General features: G+C 36.1%; 1 protein-coding gene across 4 annotated transcripts in view; it reads right to left on the minus strand.

Annotated features, from left to right (window-relative positions):
- Positions 1 to 1,163: 1,163 nt before the first annotated feature.
- The window catches only part of LOC150077959 (hemicentin-1-like), a 424,550-nt gene continuing 408,143 nt past the window's right edge, over positions 1,164 to 17,570 (minus strand). For 3 of the 4 annotated variants that reach the window (XM_090385457.1, XM_090385458.1, XM_090385459.1), the window contains 2 exons: positions 16,213 to 16,360; positions 3,315 to 3,459 (listed from right to left, as the gene is read on the minus strand). In XM_090385457.1, the coding sequence (XP_090241583.1) occupies positions 3,437 to 3,459; positions 16,213 to 16,360 (171 nt within the window). In that variant the 3' untranslated portion in view covers positions 3,315 to 3,436. Of the gene's footprint in view, positions 3,460 to 16,212; positions 16,361 to 17,570 lie in introns of all 4 variants that reach the window. The other variant, XM_090385460.1, reaches the window with a different exon arrangement.

The following is a 17,570-nucleotide window of genomic DNA, read 5'->3' on the forward strand; positions in this document are numbered from 1 at the left end:
TACAGTACAGAAATAAGTAATCAATGTTTGGGTTATTCTTTTATTAGTAGATCATTGCAGTCTTTCCACCATAAGAAAGAACACGAATATGACGTAAAGGTGATGTCATAAAGGAAAAACGCCTCGAAAAACTTTCCAGAGGTGTGCTGCTTCTTCAGGACAATGCACCAGTGCACAGATGATCACATGCTGTTGTTGCACTGCTTTGAGAGATAGGGACTTTACAGCACTTATCCATCTATCTTACAGTCTGGATCTGGCCTCCCAGTGAGTGACTATTTCCTCTTTCGACACCTCAAGAAAGACTTACGTGTACGTCGCTTTGCTGATGATAATGAAATAATGTCTGCTGTTTCTGCGTTCTTTGATGAACAGGATAAACAATTTTATTTGTCTGGAATTTCCTCATTGCCAACAAAATGGAACAAGTTCAGGGGAATTACACTGAAAAATAAAATCCAATTTTTGTCTCTATCTCGTTTCCTTCATAGGTAGGTAGATAATTTATTGAACGCCCCTCGTATTATTCCAGTGACTATTAGTAACTATTGATCATTAAATTATATCGATTAGTAAAACCCATCTCGATTAATAATCATTCAATTATGTCCATCTCTAGCTGCATGGCTACGTAAATACAAGAAAAGTAAATAGGATACACTTGGAAAGGCTTCGTCCTTGGTAACGTATAAACATAAACATTATAACTATTCACAGAACGCTATAAAACTGTACAAAGAGTTGTCTTGGTATTGCACTACTTCAAATGACCAAACGATTAGAAACAGAGAAATATTCTTAGGTGTTGACGTACTACAATATCAAAGCAACTCTACGCGATGTAGAAGACCTTCCCTATTCATATAAACAGCACTTCCCTAAGTCCCTCCACTTCTGTTTCATTCGAGAAGCACACTGATTACTTGAAGTAATCCAATACAAATGTAAGCGAGTGTTACCTTTCGATTGTATTATGTAAGAGACATTACAAACATATGTTCAGCTAAATTTAACCAATAAATAAGTGATTTTATGTAATTGGCTGAAATCCATTATAATTTCTTATTGAACAAATCACATCGGAGGATTTCGACCACCAATGCACGCTTAAAGTGAACATGTTTTGTATTACAACCCGAAAGAAAATAATTACAACACCAACGTATCGTCAAATTCTTTATTGTGACGTCAGAGTCAGGAAGACCCGCAACCTGGCCAACCTGTCACCACCAGCGGGAGCTGTGGTTAGGATGACACACTACAAACAATCCCTGATCGTAGGAACGCCACAACAGACAAGGGGACGTAGCAGAGGCATGATCGCTTGTGACGATGAGACCAAAGCTTAAAAATATATATTTCACCGAGTAAAATCAAAATGCTCTTCTGTATTGTGGGATTCTTTATTCGAATATCAATCTATCTGAACTCCAAGGACGGTTCAGCTACTGTTTATTCAGTATTTTTGGATTTTATTTTATTAAATGTGTATTATTCGATTAGGACAAAAGGCATCATTGATTTAAAAAAAAGTTATTGATTTTTACTTACAATAGAGAAAAGTCTGAATCCACACATGTCTTGAACATCTATACGCAGTAAGAAATATTGAAGACTTTAAAATTTGAAACAGTTGACTGATTGCAAAATAGATTACACTCTAAAGAAATTCATATCCGATTGCATTGGTTTAGAGCCAATAATTACGTCCGATAATTAGAAATGTGAACACTGGTAGGTAGATTGAACACATAAACAGTTGGGTTGACTATTTGGCTCAAGGGATCTGTGCTGACTTCGTTAATTCTTAGAAGAATCATTGAACATAATCCATTCGAAAGGAAATAATTAAAATCGCCGATAAATTCCATAGCAAACCACTTCTGGAACAAACTCTCAAAATCCACTTGTAGATTTATACACAATGTTTTCTGTTATTTTTTTACAGCAGATAGAAATTCAGTTTTATTATAAACATTTCTAGGAGACATGAGCAATAATGCAAAGAGTCAGAAACTTTTAGATTTAAAAACGTCATTGTCCATATAAAAGATATGCCACTTTGTTTGAAGTGTTCTTTTCGCATCTAATCTCTATTCTTTACATGTTAAAATATCCATATACAGTATTTCCACTGTTACTTTGCATTTTAATCTGCATTCATCACACTAAAAATAGTCGATTGAATCTCTGTCTCTTCTGCCGATCTTTTCCATTGGGATTTTCTTCTAAAGTAAGACATAATTCCACCAGTAAATGTTGTAAGTATTGATTTCTTTAAATAAAAATGACTTTAATAACAAGTTTACGGAGTTTTTGTATACAAATAAATCTAATAAAATTCAATTTCAGATATATTAGGATTAGAATCTTCAGGAAACACAAACCAGGTTTTTAAATAGAATTTATATATTATATATTTATATCTCCATCACAGTAGAGAGATTTTGAAACAAAGTTTACAACTCATCCATTTATTTTCTCTGTAGATGCCATAAAAGGGACTAACATAAAATCCCCCCTTTTGAAAGGCACCACAAGGTTGTTATCGAATTCTAACAATTCATAAACCAAATACTGAGCGCATGAAACCCATCGGTATTTTCATTGGGTGTTTCTTATCTTTTCGATCAAGCCCTCTCTCTCTTTCTCTCTCTCTCTCTTCTATATTAGATGGCAAAATGACCCTGTCAGTGATAGTCTAAATAGAATAGGCTTTGGTGATATGCGAAGCAGATGTATCAACATCATGTGATACATTATCTCTTTCTCTGGTTTTCTCTTTATCGGTGAATCAGCGCTGGATGCATTGGGATACTGATGCTGGAAAAATGAATTGGTGGGTTGATCATTGATGAAAGTGGGGGGGAAAATGGTCCTATCATTACCAAGCAGCAAGTGATGCAATGACAACATTTCTAGGAAAAAAACATAAGACCTTAAGCTCGCATTCTGATAGCAATTTCTTTTCTTTTCTTTTTTTTTTTTTTTGCCGATCACCATATTCTCATAGCAGCAAATCTTTCTGTATGACTCTTTAGTGCTAAGAGATTAAAGTTCAGTTAGTAAATGTACGTGTGTGTGCATCTGTGTGTGTATTTATTGTGTTTTCGTGCCGCACAGAGAAAGAATCACAATAGACGACGCTCACAAAGCAGGGGACGATATCTTCGATCGACCAGCGCTCTTGAAAATGCTTTTTTTTTTTTTTTTTTTTTGAAAAGTTCGTAGAGGCCATCTTGTACGACACTTAACAATTCTCACTGATTAGTATTCTGTCGTGGCACCAGATGACGCTCCTTTCTTCTTTTTAGGTGGCAGTGGCGGTTCCTTTGGTTTTTTCCCTATGCCTTTTGGTGGCAAAGGAGGTTTCATCCTGGGATCTGGAACTTTGCCTGCCTTAACATCGTCGTAGAGGTCAGCGTAGAGAATATCGTCACTGTTGTCCGGCCTGTAGGGCTATTAAAAACAATAAAAACAACACAATAAAAACACACGTAATTTTTAATAATGTTAAAATTCAAAAAAAGGGAAATAATCACCAACAAATACTCTTCAATAATGGTACTATAATAAACTATGCACTTATTAGAAACTCTTAAATAATTTAATAATCAAATATTCTTCAAGTAATAAATATTTTAAGATTACACCGATGTTCTATACGGTTTATTTACTAAAACAGGGTTTTTTGCAAACTTTTATTTGACTTCAGAATCCTTTTGCAGATCTGAGATTTCCCAAAAAACTCTGTTGCAAATCTTCCAAATCTCACGTAGTCACCAAGCTCTCATGAAACCTATTTTGAAAACCTGCTCTAAACTAATTAATATATTTAAGTAGTGTTAGAAGATGTTAAAGATTATAATTCATAGCTAGAAACCAACACTCCTTTATCCAGGATCAAAGTGTACCAACCGTAAGAACAGTTGGGACTTTCAGTGTATTTTCATTGCCAATAAAGAAAAGAAAAACAAAGCAATCTCCACTGTGTTCAGTCCTGTAATTTTCTTGGGTGGCATTAAATATTTAGCGCGATTCCCTCGTTCATTGCCTACAGGGCATTGTCCTTTAGTTACGATCTTCCATGGAAGGCTGGAACTGAGATTATACGTGTTTTTATAGTTAGAGGGGCAATAAAATCACACGCGCTTATGCGCTTGATGAACCAGATTAGCGCTAGTACTAAAGCTTTGATGAATTCTTTCGTTCATCAAAAGAAGTTAAATCAGAAGAGTCGTTGTTCTTCAATCCGAACAAGCTGTTCTAAGTGATGTGGGCTACTAGATTGAAATGATTGGTGTAAAAACGTTTTGGAGATATTTAGATAGAGAAAAGTAATTAGAGAGGGCTTAATGAGTCGCTGTTGAAAATTAAGAAAGTCATGTTTGTTAATGGTCGAAGTTACTTAAGTTAATTTTAAAAATAAAGTTTAAGGAATCTCTCTTATCTTAGTGTGACTGAGAGAAAATAATTAGTAATGCATCGATGGTAAGTGTTCAATTTATGTTTCCAGAATTTTGGACGGGCAGTATACACAATGCATTATTCAATGGGGAAAAACTAAATTAGGTTATTCGCCAGACTTTTAATGGAATAGTTATTTATTTCAGAGTTCTTTTCACTAATCGAATATGCACGTTGAAAGGCTGTATGCGAAAGAAAGTGTTTAAAATGACTGTCCTTATAAAAACTGTTCTTTCTTTGCCATACATAAGTAATGGCCAACTACACACTATGAAGAAAAATAAGGAGAGCAGTAAACACAGTCATAAAATGGACTACACTAATCAGAGTCATTAGTGGAACAACACTAATATTCCACATTGTGTCACAAGAGAGGCATAAACTGGTCAGTAATATCGTAAAACTAACTCCCTCTAGAACGTGTCGAGATTTTTACATCTGAGCACTGAAGGATAACATTGCAACAAACTTACTAGCAACGATGCTTTTTGTTTTCTCAGAGAGGGGAGGAGGTACAGTACCTAGTTTTGTGCAACAGAGTCAATACATTTCGGATAGTCTCCCCTGTATGCTCTCCTCTTTCGTTCCTGTCTTTTCCCTTCTTCTCTTCATTTTAATTATCTTCCTATTCCGTCTGTTTTCCTTCTTATTCAATTTTAGGAAATTTCTTTAGTTTTCTGATGATTTCTCTTCCTTAAAGTGAATGGATACATCTCATACAGAAAAGTATCACATGCAATACTCTTCTAGAGAAGCGATGTCAGCATTTCAGAAATGTTTTGATAAGCTATCCAGTTCTATTTTAGCTTCATGAGGTATTGGTATTGTTATTTCTGGAGAAAGGGCTACTTAGACCATATTGCGCCTATCAACGAGATGGAGGTCACATATGGAGACTGTAAGAACAGTAGAAAGGATCATATAGATGTATCCGGTTTTGGAAGCAGAAAAATTCCAGAAGATTTGCATCATTACCTATGATATGACGAATTATCAAAGGTTCTTTAAGATTTCGTGGAAAACTGAATGAGGCTTTTCGGGCATGAGTGTATAATGTACATTCAACAAGAATGTGCATGATTGTGAGAAGAGAGTTGCGGTGGTACACTGTGGAGAATTCTTTCCTATGAGAAGAAAAAAATGGGTTAGCTGACTGTAACTGATTCGTGTTCTGGATGGAATGACTTCTTCCTTTCTGTTTACACGGAAACTGGAAGCCCATAACTGTGGTTCAGATTTTATTTGAAGGAGCTTGTTATGCAGTTCAGCTTGCCTAAAAGCGACTATTGTTCCTTATATATACTTCTTATATTGGATCTGTAGTCCAGAGATGCTATGTTGGATGAATGTTTGGCTGCATAATCCGCTTTTTCATTCCGTGATATCCCAGTGTGGCCTGGGAACCAGCAAAGGACGACTACTTGATGGTTATCATGGATATGCATCAGCCGAGTTTTTATGGTTTTTATTACAGGATGCATTGGTGAGGAGGAATTTTGCAAGGCTAAAAGTGCACCCTGCGAGTCTGTATATATTACACTTTTTTGGATAGACAGATGAAGAATATTTTCTAGAGTAAACTTAATGGCACATAATTCAGCTGTATTTATCAGGGAGAAGTGAAATAGAGATGGTATTATAGGGGAAGATGGCTGTAGCACAGACGGCTGCAGCACTTTAAATTATTTTCTATAACTAGCTTATAGTCCTAGTCAAGCTCCTTGGTTTATTTTTAATTTAGAGAAAGAGATTTTGAAAGTTAATACTTAGTGTCCGTAATGGCGGCAAGTTACCGTTCGTAACTTGCCGCCATTGTTAGACGATACAACGTATATCCTGATCTAGATAGCGAAAGGTTTAACGTAAAACTAGATAGCGAAACACGTAGCACTGTATTAGAAATCTGTTAGCGTAGTATAGTATTATCAATTAATCAGTAGAATTTATTAATATTATTAAATTTCATTGGCAATTAAATTGTACTTAAACGGAATCATGACCCGGACTAAAGCAGCAAAGTAACGCTCACAGAGTAGCCAGAGTGCTGTTGCTCGGGGGAGAACCGAAGGGGACGATTCTCCAACGCACCACAGTCTAAAAGAATGCGCGAAATGTGAAATATTTGAGGACATTTCTAAAACAGGACATGATCTAGCCAAGGAGAATGTCTTTGTGTGTGCTAGGTGCAGAGACTGTGAGGAAATTAGGCGCCAACTCGGCGTTCTGATGGGCGTCTATGACAGTTTGAGGAGTAGGGTAGATGCCCTAGAGGAAATTAATAAGATAAGATGTGCCCATCAAGCTCTCAGCTACCTAACTCAATGCCAGAGCTGACTCCTGTGCATCAGGCAACACAGCGGCAATCTCCAAGACAGAATGCGCTGGTCCCAAAGGAACTAGTTATTGTTGGTGACTCTTTTGTCAGGTAGACGTGGAATATACTATGCAAGAAGGATAGGTGGAACAGGACCAAAGGTATGTCTGCCAGTGGCAAAAGTTAATGACGTTGTAGAGCAGATATCATCTTTTAAGGGCACAACAGGTGATAATGTTGTACACGTTGGCACTAATGACCTTAAGAGTAAGAGATCTGCAGATTTAATTAACGAGTACAGGTCAATGATGAATAAAAGTCGCGAGCTAGGGTTGAATTTGAAAGTGTTTGCAATTATGCTCAGACACGATAGGAGGGAGTATATGATGAGAGCCTTGTCGATCAATTCGGCCCTGGAGAGATTGTGCAAGGCTCATGGGGTGAAATTTTTTTCGTCGTGGTCTATGTTTGTTAACAGGAGAGACTGCTTCTACAGGGATGGGATGCACTTAAATAGAAAGGGTACAAAAATATTTGCCGATTCTATCGAGGCAGTGTTAGGTGGGTCGGAAAACTGCTAGCTTGGGGTGATTCACAGAATAAAAGGTTAAAAGTAGATGCAGGCAGTAGCTGCACGCGTTTCGGAGCTTGTTGGCTCACTCATCGGTGGGCGGGCAGGTACCCTGGAATGCAGACATGCCATCACGGTTATGCCTTGTGCATATATTATGCTTTGTGCATTTAGTCTTCAACATATTTTCATTATCTTCACCATTTGGCATCTCTCATATTGTGGAATTAACTTCGCAACCGTGATGGCATGTTTGCATTACAGGGTATCTGACCGCACACCGATGAGTGAGGCACGCGTCTGGGTGGTGGTGCCCACTAAGAATAAATAACAGTAGTCTCATCTACTAGAGAAGCGTTATTTATTCGAAGTAGTGTAATACCTGGTATCTCGTTGTGAAGACACCCACAATATGAGATAAACTCAAACGATGCCGTTACACTACTTATGTAGTTAAATTTATGTGTAAACTAAGGTGTATTTACACCAATATTATACAGTTAATTCCAACATATAATTTATTATGCCTTGTGCATTTAGTCTTCAACATGTCAGGATTCTGCAGATAAGGAACCACTAAGTGACAGTGATCATAGTCTACTGATGTGAGATTTACTTAAAGATGTAACTACCATCGAGGGTAGAGGGAAGGGTTTTTGTTTTCGTAAAGGGGTCTACAGGGGTCTCAGCCAGTTTTTTTTTTTTTTAAATCCTATACAGTGGGATCAACTGATGATGTTCAAAACAGTAAATTCTAAATGGGAGGCCTTCAGGGAATTAATCTTGGAAGCTACTAGGCTTTTCATACCAACTAAGAAATGCTGTTCAAGATTTAGGCCTAAATGGATGTCAGGTGGACTAAGGACGCTCGTGGTAGAGAAGAAAAATGCGTGGGATGCATATAAATTAGCAGGTGACTCAGAAGCCTATGGCAGATATAAGCTTGTCTGTAATCAAGTCACAAAGGAGATTACACCAGCGAAGGCAGATTACGAGAAATCTTTAGCAAAGGATGCAAAGAAAAACAACAAAGACTTCTTTACTTATATAAAGTCTAAAAGGATGGGGATGAATCAGATTGGTCCACTTGATATCAATGGTTTGACTGTAGATGATCATTCTCAGATAGCTGCCGAACTCAATGAGTATTTTGCATCTACATTCGCACATGAGGAATTCTGTAAGGAAGGGGAGGACAGAAGTTTACTAAATTCTGTTAGGGAGCCAAATGATTTTGTAATAACAGAGAGCAAAGTGCAGGAGAAATTTTTGAAGTTAAACGTAAAAAAGGCACCTGGGGCAGATGGAATCTATTCAGTTATATCAAAGGAGGCAGCGAAGAAGTAAGCAAACCTTTAGCCATAATTATGAGAGCTTCCTTGGACTCAGGGGAGGTCCCCATGGACTGGAGGTGTGCAAATGTATCACCAATTCATAATTCACAAAGAGAGTTCAAAGGGTGACGCAAATAATTATAGATCTGTTAGTTTAATTATGTTCGGGGAAAATAATAAAGTCACTGGTTAAAGAAGTGGTGCAGGATCGCCTAGACAAGACTACAGTAATAGTTAAGACACAGCATGGGTTTCTTAAGGGGCAGTCTTGTCTGACCAATTTCATTGGACACTACGATGTGGCCACAAAGAAACTGGATGCAAAAAATTAATTTTGATATCATATACTTGGATTTCAGGAAAGCTTTTGATACTGTTGCACATGGAAGACTGCTGTACAAATTGGAGAGGTTTGGCATTAAGGGCATTTTGCTGCAATGGATAAAGGGATGGTTGAGTGGGAGACGGCTGAGAGTTGTAATAAATGGACACCGCTCTACGTGGACTAATGTTATTAGTGGAGTCCCCCAGGGTTCGGTTCTGGGCCCATTGCTGTTTAGTGTATTTATTAACGATATCGATGAAGGTATATAAGGTTTAATGTCCAAATTTGCAGATGATACAAACGTTGGCAGGGTTGTTAATGATAGTAAAGACCGTATGCTACTGCAACAGGATCTAGAAAAGTTAGGTAGATGGGCTGAGAAGTGGCAACTGAAGTTTAACATTGACAAATGCAAAGTACTGCATATGGGTAGAAGTAACCCAAGAGAAACGTACCAAGTGTGTGGTACTACACTCAGAGAGGTGGAGAATGAGAAACCTGGGAGTAATTATGCAATCGGATATGAAGTTCTCTGAGCAGTGTAGACGGGTTGCCAGAGAAGGTCATATCAATGATATATTGGAATTTCGCTAGCAGAGACAAGGAGGTGATTATATCATTGTAAAAGGCAATGGTTAGGTCACAACTTGAGTACTGCGAAGAGGTCTGGAGGCCTCATTTTAGGAAGGATGTAGAGTTGCTAGAACGAGTACAGAGTAGGGCAACAAGATTGGTGAGAGGAACAAAGGGGTTCTCTTACCAAGAGAGGCTTAAATTCTGTAAGTTGCAGCATCTGGAGACTAGACACCTTAGAGGTGATCTGATTGAGGTGCATAAGGCCTTGAATGGTTTGAGCAGGCTCAGTGCTGATGGGATGCTTCCTCTTGCTGAGATTAAGAACCTGAGAGGGCATTGACTCAAACTGGGAAAAGACTGTTGAAGAATAGATGTGTTGTGGAAGTTGATAGCTTAAATAAATTTAAGGCTGAACTAGACAAACATTTGGAGTGACCGGATGAGTGAAATGGGAAGGGGTTTTTTTTGCTGGTGCTCTATAAGCTTGCTTTCTTGCATCATATGCCTCAACTAATGCTAATGCTAATATCGCTTCTCCAGTCCTAGAAAAACACAATGGATTGGTCCCTGATTTCCAGAACGATGGTGTCTAACAGAAAAAGGTTTGAGGTCATTGATCGTCAACTTAGATAAAATGTATTACATGCGTCTCTGACGCCGAATTTGTCAGGGGCGCCCAAGTACCTTAGCTAAAATGGGTTTTGATCAAAAGTCTGGGTCATCAGGGAGTTGCTACTGGGATTCAGCCTCACCCCCTAAAGAGATGTGATTTTCTTTAAGTCAAAGCAAACGGTCTGATCCTCTTCCTCATTCAGGGAAAACACCTGAGTCCGCACCTAGTGTGTCTAGATCCTTTGATTGAACGATTTTCCAGCACGCATTGTGTTTGTCAGTAGTGACTCATGCAGCGGTGTGTTGGCTCTCACTTCATTTCGTCGTTTCTCTTTACGATGGGGTGCAGTTCACCAGTGCTGATATCGTAAATTTTCATAATCAGCTCCCGTCGGCAGAGGAAAATCCTCTTGGAATCGTTCAACGTCGGCATGAGCAACAGTTTCCTATGAACGTTGGAGTACCATTAGTGATATTTGAATGTATTTCATGTATATACGAGATTCGGAAGCTCATTAGTTGGTTGTTGTGGAGTTTTAAGGCACATCAGCGACCTAGACCATATTGCGCAGTATATATAATGTCTCTAAATTGCATGTGGTCGATGTCGATTTGCTGTTCGCTGGACGAAAAACACGAGTTTCCGGGAGAAAAAACCACTGCTCCTCGCATGATACCGGCTAACTCAGTCCCGTTGTGAAAAAGGCCGAAACCTCCTTGCATCATTGAAGGGTTAAAACTCGGGTCTCTTCCAGCCAGTGTGGGAAGGACGATGATTATACTAACTGTGCTACCTACGAGAACCTACTCGAGGTAACATTCTTTTAGGAAAACGATTTACCTGCACTGATTGCTCGAAGAAATATCATATTAAATGAAAGTATTCATGTTGTTTTGCAAGATAGGGGTCATCCAAATTACAACGTTACTGCTCACGAAAAATTTCTGAAAACCTGTTATGAAGGCAAAGTCCCCTGCATGCGCGGTTAAATAGCCAAGGAATTGACATAATACATAAATTAAATAGCAAGAAAGAAGCTGACATAGAGATATCCAGTATCCTAACCGTATAGGGTTAATAGCATTAGTATAAAGTGAATTAATACACAATCAGTTAAGAAAATTGAAATAAGATATACCCTTAACAGGGTATATTTTGTTTCAATGTTTAGAATTTGACTGAGTTTGCAGAGCTGACTCTTATTAGAGCATAAAAACATCACGAATTTATAAGGGTCCACCTCAGATGATTGTGCAACTTTCAGCATTTTCCCGGGGAAAATCTATCAGCCATGTGCAGGCTGTTTCTATTGGTGGCTAGGGAAGGAGTCGACCGACGAGTACAGGATAGAATCCCCAGTGAACACCGTCCCACAGACCAGAAGCTGAAATACGTCTTATGAGCATATTTACAGTGGCAGTGAATCTTTTCTGAAAGATTGAGCTATGGAGCATTGGCATTTTTAGGGATTTCTCCAGGGCTGTGGTACTATGGATGTGGAGGGGGGGCACATGTGTTCCTGGCATTGGATAGGTTGAGACTAAATCCTGTTGCCAACGAAGAAAGTTTTCGCGAGCCCATTGTGGTTGGTATACAAAATTAGTGGTTTTTCATGTTTTAGAATAATTTTCTGAACATTTTCACAGATATAGCCCATCGATTCAAATTCAACTTATGGAATAAGAGCATCGACAAAACTAACTTTTAATTTAAAAGGACGCGGTATTCTCTGAATGAAAAAAGTAAATTAATCTGAGAATTTTCGCGTTTTGATAAATCTTTCTTTTTTTGTTTTTTTTTTTGCTTTTGTACACCTCCATTTCTCTCTTTTACCTTCCTAAAACTTAGACGTAAACTTGTTGAGTTCTTAGACTCTCAATTAATTTCAGTTTCCACAAAGTTTCCTCGTGGATCACTTCGTTTAGCACCATTAGGTGCACTTCAGCAAACGACCAAGGTTTGCACACAAAACGTAAAGAAAAACTTCAGCCTCTCAGCCATTTCTAAGATATCTCTCAAAAGTCTTCTAGATTAATAGCTGTACTACTAACGACACCAAAATCCATTATCTTAAAACCTAGAACATACTGCGGAAGATTTTAGGATTTTAGTGGGTAGATAAAACAACTCCACCTTAATTAACACCATTCAGAAAGGAAGTAATCCGCAACTTGAATTAGTGCGAAGCTAAAAAGAGTCAAGACGAGAAATCTTCAAGAATGCAGTGGGAAATTTTCCAATCAGCTAAGTGGTGTTAAAGTGCCTAAGCATGACGCTCTAGCCACACATTAGTCCAGGAGAAGCAGTAGATACTAACAAACATTCTACGAAACGTAGCGCGCAAAGTCCTTCTTACCGATCGCTGCTCATTGAAATGACAGAGCCCTGCCTTTCGTCTAGTTACGTTGTAGCTTTTAATTGTCCCAATTCTTCCCAATGATATTACTTTATCTTCTATAGTAGCTTCTCAGTTCGCATCTTTAATAATCCCATTTGTATTTATGTCAACAATGCGCAATTTTGCCAGGAGAATAATTAGGGGCACCTCTTTCTCCTTAATTACACTTTAAACGTTCTCTTCTTCGTGTACAAGCACATTTAGCCCTAATTACATAGGCCCTGCTAATTACTCCAACTTAACTTATAAGTGTTAGAAGATAAGACACGGTGAATAGGAACCCCTCCCCCTCCTCCCCCACAAAAAAGATTTTGATGACTAGACAGGGATGCCATTAAGGGTAAATTACTGTAAAAGGATCTCAGTCAACCCAATAGCACATTTCTAATGTTCGACACAGAGATAGGCGGTGAGTAATATTTTATTTCACGCCTCACTGAGTAAAATTACAGAGCAGTAATATTTATCTTGCAAAAGTATACACTTAAGCTTCACGCTTACTTTCTTGGATAATATCTGGCTCTTTCATTCACTTATGAAATCACCGCCCTTATTTCTTTAAGTAGTCGACTGAGAATATTTATTAGTTTATAAACAGTAATGCTATACACGGCTCATAATTTGTTTACTAACTTCTGGAAATTTTTATGGTGGCAAATATGGTGTAACCACAAGTGACATGCAAATGCCTCTTCATTTATGTAATCATATTAAGTGTCCACTTTCTGTTTTTATTTTTATGTAAAGTTTTATTTAATATGTGCAGTCAGTCATTTTTTCTCCTTAAGCCGGTAATAATAAGTATTTGAATTTGCAGCGATACGAAAGGGAAAAAAAAGAATGAAAACGGATAATTAACAAGTCTTTGACGTGTTAAAATAAAACAACTTAATTTTCATGTTTGTTCACCACTAAACCGCTTTTAATGCGAATGAAAATAATAGAAAAATGTAGATTGGTGTTTTCACTTTTGATTCAAGTTATTTTCCTACTGACAATAAAATCCTTGCTTAAAGTAAAACTTTGCATTATGATTATTTAAGTAGAATATGGCAACAGTTCATTGAATAATAACTTCATAATGATTTCATTTATTTATTTAGATTTATTTATAGAGATGCCCTTAATTTTTGTCATCAGGTGTCGCTATCATACTGCAGAGTTTTTAAAATTATCTATATATTGTAGAGTTGTTATCTATACATACCTATACTATAGTGTTGTTAAAATTAGGAGGAAAAGACATGACGCAGAAACTGGAAAGACTTCACAAAATACGTTAGGAAAGGCGGTGACCCCTAAGGAGTGAAATGATGAAATCATAGTTTTGCTGCATAAGAAAGGAGATAAATCAGAAATTGGAAATTATAGACCAATTAGCTTGTTATCCCACATCTACAAGTTGTTCACAAGGGTCATTACTAACAGATTAGAAAGAATACTTGATGAGAATCAACCGAAAGAGCAACCTGGCTTTAGGACAGGATTCTCAACTATGCATCACCTTCATGTAATATCACAGCTAATGGAGAAAGCAAATGAATATAAAACACCATTATGCCTGGCATTTGTGGATTATGAAAAGGCATTTGACTCCATACAGCATAAGGCAATGTTTCGGGCACTGGAAAGACAAGGCATAGATACCCCATATATTATGATTTTGAAGAAAATATATGAGAACGCTACCTCCTTTATTTGACTAGACAAAGACAGTAGCAAATTTAAAATTGAGAAAGAAGTTCGACAAGGCGACACAATATCTCCGAAGATATTGTGTCGAAGGTATTGTGTTTACTGCTGCCCTCGAGGAAGCTTTCAGAATATTAAAGTGGTCGCAGAAAGGGGTCAATGTGAAAGGAGAATACCTAAACCATTTACGATTTGCAGATGACATTGTGGTCATAAGCCACGAATCCAAAAAAATTAGAGGAAAATCTGAATCAGTTATGCAGAGTTAGTAAGGATTTCGGACTAAAGATGAATATGGCTAAAACAAAAGTAATGATGAACAAGTATGCCATAGAAAGGGATATAATCATTGAAAGAGCAGTAATTGAAAAGGTGGATTCATATACTTATCTGGGACAAGTCATTAGCTGTAATAATGATAAATGTCTGGAAGTCAAGAGAAGAATAAATCGCGGATGGATATCATTCAGGAAATATATTCACATACAGAGGAGCAATATCCCAATTTGTCTGAAACATAAAATAATGAACCAATGTATACTTGTAAATAATGAGCCAATGTAACCAGTGAAACTTGGGCACTCACCAAAAGAATGGAAGAGAAGCTGAGAACTACACAGCGAAGAATGGAACGAATTATATTGGGAATCAGACTGTTAGATAAGAAGAGAAACATATGGATTAGGCAGAAAACTCAACTAAAGTACGTTCTTATCAAAACTAAAGAATTGAAATGGACTCGGGCAGGACACATAGCTCGAACACATGATGAGAGAATGACTAAGCAAATAACAGAATAGTACCCAAGATGAACTAAAAGGAAACCTGGAAGACAACAATGGAGATGGACAGATTAAATTCAAGAGTTCGTGGGCAGTAAATAGATGGCCATTGCACAAGACAGAAGGAATTAGAAAGTTGCCAGAGAGGCCTTCATCCTGCAGTTTATTGAAAATGGCCGATAATGATGGTTATAATGATGTCGCTATCATGAAATGGAAAAAAAAATACGCATAAATAATGTTTGGAGTTTCTTTTTGATGTTCCTTAAGTTTGTGAATTTGTGTTATGTTTGTTTAATTTATTGTGTAATGTTTTATTTTAATTTAAATTCTAGTTACATGTATTTAATAAAGTCAATAAGGTTAAATTACCGCTCTATGCTATAAATTATTCCAATAAAGAAAAATATGAAATCGAGTCACAGAAATGTGTACCATTTTCATTTTATTTGATTTCATTTGGAACCGCCTGTTTTTCATATAAAAAGTAAGCGCACTAGTTAAATTTTGAATAATATTTGACTTTAACACGTATTTAATAAACACTTGATATAGCAGAAATGTAATAAAGTGCCCAATTAATATTGGAAATAACTTGATCACAATTTAAAATTTTAAATATTGCTTTTTCATCTGTTCTTTAAATTTTAACTGCTTTAGATAATTTAATTTTACTGTATTTTCTTAATATTAGGTAAATTTTATGTAAAATAATAACTTTTAAAATATCAGTAAAGATTAATTTGATTTCAAACTCTTAGATTTTTGCTTAATATTACACGAAAAACCGAAATTAATTGTATATATTAATTGTAAAATCGAAAGATACGAAACAAGTAATACAGTTAAATATTTGCGTACAAAATCATGTTTTCAAAATATTCTACCAACCAAAGCGAAAATTATGTACACATATCACTAATTTTCATATATTAAAATTCAGAACTTTTCTGAATTTTAAGCCTGAACTATTTCATTTGATGTTAACTCAATTTATCCTAAATTTCATTTTAAACATAGATGGTAGCATTTTAAGATTTTCGATGAATATAATATAATGCATAAACGTGTAATTTAAATTGAAAACAGATTCGATAACAAAAAAAACAAAGCTACTTGCCTTGGATAAGGTATACTTACATCCTCGAGCTCTCTCCGCTTCTCTGTTGAACTTTAATGTGGCGTATTCTGTTGGTGTATCTTTCCGCGCCACAGGTTTAGGGCCTTTGTTTGGCAACGCTAAATCAGCATATATTACTCCTGGTGGGTTAGTTGAACAGCTCAAATTCTGCAAGATCACATGCACACATGCATCAACACACCATGCAGTTCATGTTAGCATTAAAATCATTCAAAAGACTTCAAGAAAGTCTATTCAACACCATCGTCAACTATGTGACATTTAAGGGCAAACAGGGCATTCTACTATATGTTAAAATGTTATCTAAAGCCAGATAAATCATTTACAATGTCTCGTTATTCAAAAGCAGTAATTGCCAGAGAAATATTTGTTCACATTTTAATTAAAAGCTACAGAGCAACCGCGCAGTAACTAGTCCTATATAAGTTAAAAGTCATACCACTTGTATAGTTAAAGATAAAATGAAAGGCAAGTTACAGAAATTCAAAATGCATAGCATACAATTCAATCTTAACATTGTCCAGTCTGTTTTCTTTCATTGGCCACCCAATCTTTTTTTTTTAATCCTTTAACTGCCCTATATGAATCTGTTTGTTTGAAATTTTTAGATTTCAACAATAATTATTTAAATTTAAATAATTTTATTTATTTAAATGTACGGGGAAAGATTACTGAAACATTTCAAATGTTAGTGTTTAAGTGTTTTTTGTTGTATCAATCACCATTATATAATTAAAAGCTATTGAAATTATTGAAATTAAAAAATAATATTGCTAATTTAATAATTTTTTTTACATTTATAATTTTAGATGTGTTCACAGAGCTTGAAGTCTGAAAGCCTTTGCAGTTTGGAATCTGAAGCAACAGAAGAAATTAATAAAATAAATAAAAAATAGTTTTAACTTTTTCTATTCAATTGATACCAAAACAGATAAATGTAATCATCAAATCCCGTTTAAATATATTTACGATGTTTGGAATGCTGTTCGCTTTATATAAATTTTAAGCATTAAAACATTAAGTAGTTTTTAAACATTAAAATAAACACTGAGATTTATTTTTCATTTATTTATTTATTTTTATCTGCGTCGTTTTGACCGAAACAACTATTTTTATCTAACAACGGCATGCTTAATTTACCTTTTATCATTTAAACCAAAAAAGATCCAGAACTTTAAAGGAATTTTAAAAAAGAGGAAGCTTTTATTTTATAGTTGGCGGTTTTTTAATTCACTAGACAGATCTTGATCTTTAAGAGAAATTATTTCTCTACAAAAACGTTCCTTGTTTTCTCTGATATTACATAACGAGTTCTTGTTTAATTTTTATTTGTCAATTGTATTTTCCATTTTTTTGC

The sequence above is a fragment of the Mastigoproctus giganteus genome, chromosome 11, assembly GCF_048544385.1.
Source record: "Mastigoproctus giganteus isolate SK-2022 chromosome 11, ASM4854438v1, whole genome shotgun sequence".
Lineage (NCBI taxonomy): Eukaryota > Metazoa > Arthropoda > Arachnida > Uropygi > Thelyphonidae > Mastigoproctus > Mastigoproctus giganteus.